We start from the raw sequence: 5,263 nt of genomic DNA on the forward strand, positions 1-5,263 counted from the left end.
AAGAAAAACAAAAACAAAACCGCAAGCTGGGTTACCGGTTGAGGTCTCCAAGCTCGTGCAAAACCAAGCCCCAGCCACCGCCTCATCCAACCCCTTTCTGCACAGCCATTCCCTCCCCGCAAGCACCGCCCGCCCCTTCCCTGGTCGCCACCAATCAGCGTACCGACCGGCGCCCGCGGAGTCAGGTCCGCAGCCATTGAGCGCCAGGGCCCGAGGCGGCGCCTCGCCCGCCCCCTCGCAGGATGCCAGGCGCCCCGCAGCTGGTGAGGTGGGCGCAGCGCGCGGGGCGCAGGAAGCGCGCGGGGCTGGAGAAGAGCGCGCGCCCGCCTCCGCTCCGCCTCCGTCCGGGGGCGCGGGCGCAGTGGCCCGGGCGGAGGATCGCAGGGGGCAGGGCCGAGACAGCGAGGAGGGGCACAGGAGAAAGCGGGAGCGATAAAAGGAAGCAAGGCTGCCCCACCCCGCGGCAGGCCGGCGGGCAGGCTCCTGCGTCCCTTCTGTCCGGCCCTTGCCGGCGGCGGCGGGGAAGCGCGCGGCCCGCTGCCGGCCCATGGAGGCTTTCCCTTGGGCGCCACGCTCGCCCCGCCGCGCCCGCGCCCCCGCGCCTATGGCGCTCGTGCCCAGCGCCCGCTACGTGAGCGCCTCGGGCCCGGTGCACCCGCAGCCCTTCAGCTCCTGGAACGACTACCTGGGGCTAGCTACGCTCATTACCAGGGCTAGCGACCGTGGCTCCCCGCATGAGGGGCCCGGGCCCACAGCGCCGGGGCCCACGCTGGGGCCGCCCGAGGACGATGAAGAAGAAGACGGCGACGAACCGGAGGCCGGGGGCCGCTACCTGGGCGGCGCGTTGGAACTGCGCGCACTAGAGCTGTGCGCCGGCCCCGCTGAGGCCGGGCTGCTGGAAGAGCGCTTCGCTGAGCTGAACCCGTTTGCAGGGCGCGCCGCCGCGGTGCTGCTGGGCTGCGCGCCTTCCGCCTCCGCCGCTTCCACGACCGAAGTGACGCCGCGCGAAGAGCCAAGCCCTGCGTGGGCTGCCGAGCCTCGTCTGCACGCGGCCTCCGGGGCCGCCGCCGCGCGTCTGCTGAAACCGGAGCTTCAGGTGTGTGTGTTCTGCCGGAACAACAAGGAGGCGGTGGCGCTCTACACCACACACATCCTCAAGGGCCCGGACGGCCGGGTGCTGTGCCCGGTCCTGCGCCGCTACACGTGCCCCCTGTGCGGCGCCAGCGGCGACAACGCACACACCATCAAGTATTGCCCGCTCTCCAAAGTGCCACCGCCCACCGCCCGCCCGCCGCCGCGCAGCAACAGGGACAGCCTGCCCAGCAAGAAGCTGCGCTAGGAGCGGGCTGCATCGAGCTGCGTACACCTGAAACCTGCACTCCTTTTCCTTGGCTCAACTAGAGAAGTCGTCTTGGTTTTACGGTAGCCGCAGGGGCGCAGCACTTCCTTGTGGAGTGGTCGGTCTCTGACGTTGAAATCTTGAATTTTATCCCTAGTTTCTAAAACGCGCATCCAGAACGGTGAGGGCTGAGCGGGTGTACCACCGGTTGAAGTGCGGTGAATGAAGCGCTGTTTACTGTATACGTCGGCCTATTTTAGGTGCGCATCCGTATGAAATTGTCTCTGATCTTGGATGTTTCGTTTTATGAATGGAGGCACTTTATTAGGTCTAGAGTATTTTTAATAGCCTCTAAACTGAGTGTAAAACTAACAATTGTATGGAATGTCGGCAAAATGACTATTTTGTTTGGTGCAATTAATTTATTTTAGTTTGCCATTCTAATTGCAGGTAAAGCAACTTAGTACACTTCCCAGTATTGAGAGGGTGTTCCTCCTCGTGGCTTGTTTCTGTCCTAGATGGGAGGCTTAAAGGCACAATCTGTAGCAGGTAGAATACAGTTCCTTATCCTTTTATGCATCAAATATTCTGAATTAGCAAGTAGTCCTCCCAACCCTTAAAATTAACTGTGCCAAGGCTTAATCATATCGTGTACATATTTGGAAATGGTGCTGTTTAAGAGACGTGTATTTATACAGTGACAGTATTATGAATCCATTAATCTCCCCTGTAACTCCTACATAGCATTTTCTCTATGCACCACCCCGATGGTCCAATTCTTTGTCTGATGCTAAGACATTTCCTCCTCAGAAAGGAGGAAACCTTTAGAGCAGTGTTAACCCACCTTGATTGCTAAAGTTCAGGGTTCCTAAATTGAAAATGGAGAACTATAATGCAATAACTTGAGTTCCAAAAGGTTCTACTCTGGTCTGTTTGCCTTCCAATTTACAGAAGGTGTACAAGAATAAACACTTCAAGGCTGTAATAATTGCAGTTGGATACAAGTGTCATAGCCTCCCTCTTGGTGGTTCCACTATTACTTAGAGACACTTGTCTGCTTCCAGAACCCCAAAAAATCTTCATGCAAAAGTTCCTAACTCTTTCCAGTACTCCTGTAAATCCATCATACTGAGTGCTGGAATATGCCACAAAACTACTAGACAGAAGAGGCAAAGGTAGAGGTGAATTAAGATAAATTCAGACATGTATCAGCACCACTATCTGCAAGTACCAGCCAAGAGATTAAGTATATAAAGTTTGCAATAGTCAGATTTAGCTAGGAATACTGGGAGTTAGACTAGACTGCCTTTCATATTAAGTAGCAACTTTACAGCAAACTTTCTGAATAAAAGAGGCTGATGTGAAAATACTGACAGCTGTGAGCCATACTGGTAAAGGGGAGGACATTCTTAGCAAGGAAGAAAACTATCCCTGTTAGTTACAGCCCCACATCCACTGTGCCTGGGCCTAAACGTAATAAAACCATGTTCCTTGTTATTTTGCTAGAAAATATACCACTTGTTTTGAGGTGAACTTATTTAAGTACATGAGCTGAACCATGATCACATGTTCATAATGCCAACTTGTTAATTTTTTGGTATCTTACCAGTACTAAAGTTTGCTGAAACTGGCATTCCTGTTCCATGGTATAGAGAGGGCTCTGGAAAATATCCTCAGTTAGGTAGCTGTTATATTATAGCTGTCAAAAAAGTGCTTCTAAACACAAGAACCTAAATTCTATCCCCAGCACCTATCTACCTACCTACCACCTACATAAGGGAATAGTGTGCCTATAACCCAAGTGCTGATGAGGCAGAGGCCAGCCTTGCTACATGGATGAGCTCCAGGTCTGAGTGAAAAACATGATCTCATAAGCTAGGTGGTTGCCTCAAGTTGGACCTCCACATTCATCTGCAGATTTGGGGTAATTTAAGCCAAAGGTAGCTGTGGTTGCATCACTAGGGAGGCAGAGCCCTCTGCCTGGATTCACTAGGAAAGCAGTCTAGCTCCAGGTATGGAAAACTCCAGATTCAAAAACACCTTGTTTGAAAAGAATATGATTGAGTAGGGCAACTCTTGACCTCTGACCTCCGTGTACTAGAACAGTAGTGTCCACACAAAACTATCCCACACGGTGTTCTCCAACCCATGCCAAGTATGAAACTGTACAAGCAAAAATTGTTCTAGAGAAAAGAAACGTGGCCCTAAAAATAATCAATGCTTTAATTCTGACACTCAGGAGGCAAAGGAAGGCAAAGCAATCCTTGGAATACAATGTTATAAAGGTTTTGCAAAAAGGTTTGTAGTAGATATCCAAGTTTAGGGCCAGGGTATATCTCAATGATAGAGCACGTGTCTAGGATGCACAAAACCCTAGGATGCCCATTATTAAAGGGACAAAAATGAAACTTAAAACTCAAAGTTTCATATAACACTTTGATAAAGTTGGCTTCTGTACTGTGGATCTGGCTAGACCACAAAAAGGCACAGCATTGTAACAGCTTCACCATGGGCAGAAAAGCACAGGTTGTGCTGTGCTTTAGCCTGCATTTGTCTATCCAAACTTGTTAATTTTAACAGCTTTTTTGTACTTTATTTTTCCTATAAAGTCCTTTTCAGAAGTTAAATGGCTTTGATTAAAACTTTTGTTAAATATATTAAACCAAAACCATGTATTTCAAAACTATCAGAAATGTGTTTATTTCAGGCTAATTTTGTTGTCTTGAGTTCCCTCTAGTGTCTCATAGTTCTATTATAAATAAAACTTTGCCAAAGTGTCTTTGGGAAAAACATTAAAGAGTTTCACCAGCCAAAACTGACCTGGAACACTCTGGGATTACAAGCACTTGGTGGTTCTTGACTAATATTCTATACATGTTTGATCCCCCTAATGTAACTCAGAAGGGTTCTTCTCTCTACCTGCAAGCACAGCTATTGAAGCTTTAAGGCTCCATTTGTTTACAACCACAGAAGCCACAGGGCTCACCAGAAGATGAATCAGCTTTCCTTTAACCTGTTTAATGCTGGTAGGGTCGAGGTAGGAGAACTGTGATAGTAGGAACCCATTTGTTAGACCACAAAGCAAAAGCATCAGATATTTCTGCCTACACCCTGTTCTCTGGGTTCTCTCCCAGAACAAAAAGCAGTAAATATCTGGAAATCCCAACTGAGCTGCAAGGCTGGGTCTGCAGGAAAACCTGCTCCCCCCCTACCTTATGCACTCATCTAAATGTAGCTAGCTGATCAAAAGAATCATTTGCTGAGGATTATCTATGACATCACATCAGCATCTAGCTCACTAGTGAAAACATACATAGGCAGGTTACTGCCCCAAATAAAACCAGTGGTCTTTAAAACAAATAAACAAACAAAAAAAAAAACAGTAAGTGGTCTATGTACTTTTACTTGTTTTGGCTGAGTAAGCCCTCTAGCCACAAGAAACTTCCATATTTGAAATTCCAGGCCTTAGCAACAGAGAGAATCAGTACTATCTCTCTTCTGGCCCGACAGCTTTAACAGTATAGTATTTTAAACCACTACTTAATAAAATTTATAGCCTTACACAGACTAAGTTTGTGGCAAAAATCTACTACAACTATGTTATTGGGTTTTTTTCCTAATTCCTGATGAAACCCAAGGTGGTAACTCATGCACATCACCTCAGAGAACATTTCAAGGAAATGATGTTTCTGTGAACAAGGGCACTTCACAAACTTGCTAGCTGCTACTATGTGCTTTTTGTGTTACTGTTAAGTTATTATTCTTTTGATGCCAACAATGACATATTTTAACAGCAATGATAAAATTCAAAGAAACTTACATGGAATATAGCACCATTGACAAATCAACACTAATACCAATTATGTAAGTATTTTATTTATCACCAAAGAAAAAAAACACAGCAGCAAATTCTGTGTTGGCTTC

The 5,263-nt window shown here is 48.0% G+C and overlaps 1 protein-coding gene across 1 annotated transcript; it reads left to right on the plus strand.

Annotated features, from left to right (window-relative positions):
- The first annotated feature begins 260 nt into the window (after positions 1-260).
- Positions 261-4,025, plus strand: Nanos1 (nanos C2HC-type zinc finger 1). Its single transcript, XM_031390870.1, has one exon. The coding sequence runs from the start codon at positions 548-550 to the stop codon at positions 1,337-1,339; it is 792 nt and encodes a 263-aa protein (XP_031246730.1). The 5' UTR covers positions 261-547; the 3' UTR covers positions 1,340-4,025.
- Positions 4,026-5,263: the final 1,238 nt, after the last annotated feature.

The sequence above is a fragment of the Mastomys coucha genome, unplaced genomic scaffold, assembly GCF_008632895.1.
Source record: "Mastomys coucha isolate ucsf_1 unplaced genomic scaffold, UCSF_Mcou_1 pScaffold21, whole genome shotgun sequence".
NCBI lineage: Eukaryota > Metazoa > Chordata > Mammalia > Rodentia > Muridae > Mastomys > Mastomys coucha.

Excerpts from the sequence above, each read along its gene's own strand:
- Nanos1 (XM_031390870.1), top strand. The coding sequence starts at position 548 with ATGGAGGCTTTCCCTTGGGCGCCACGCTCGCCCCGCCGCGCCCGCGCC.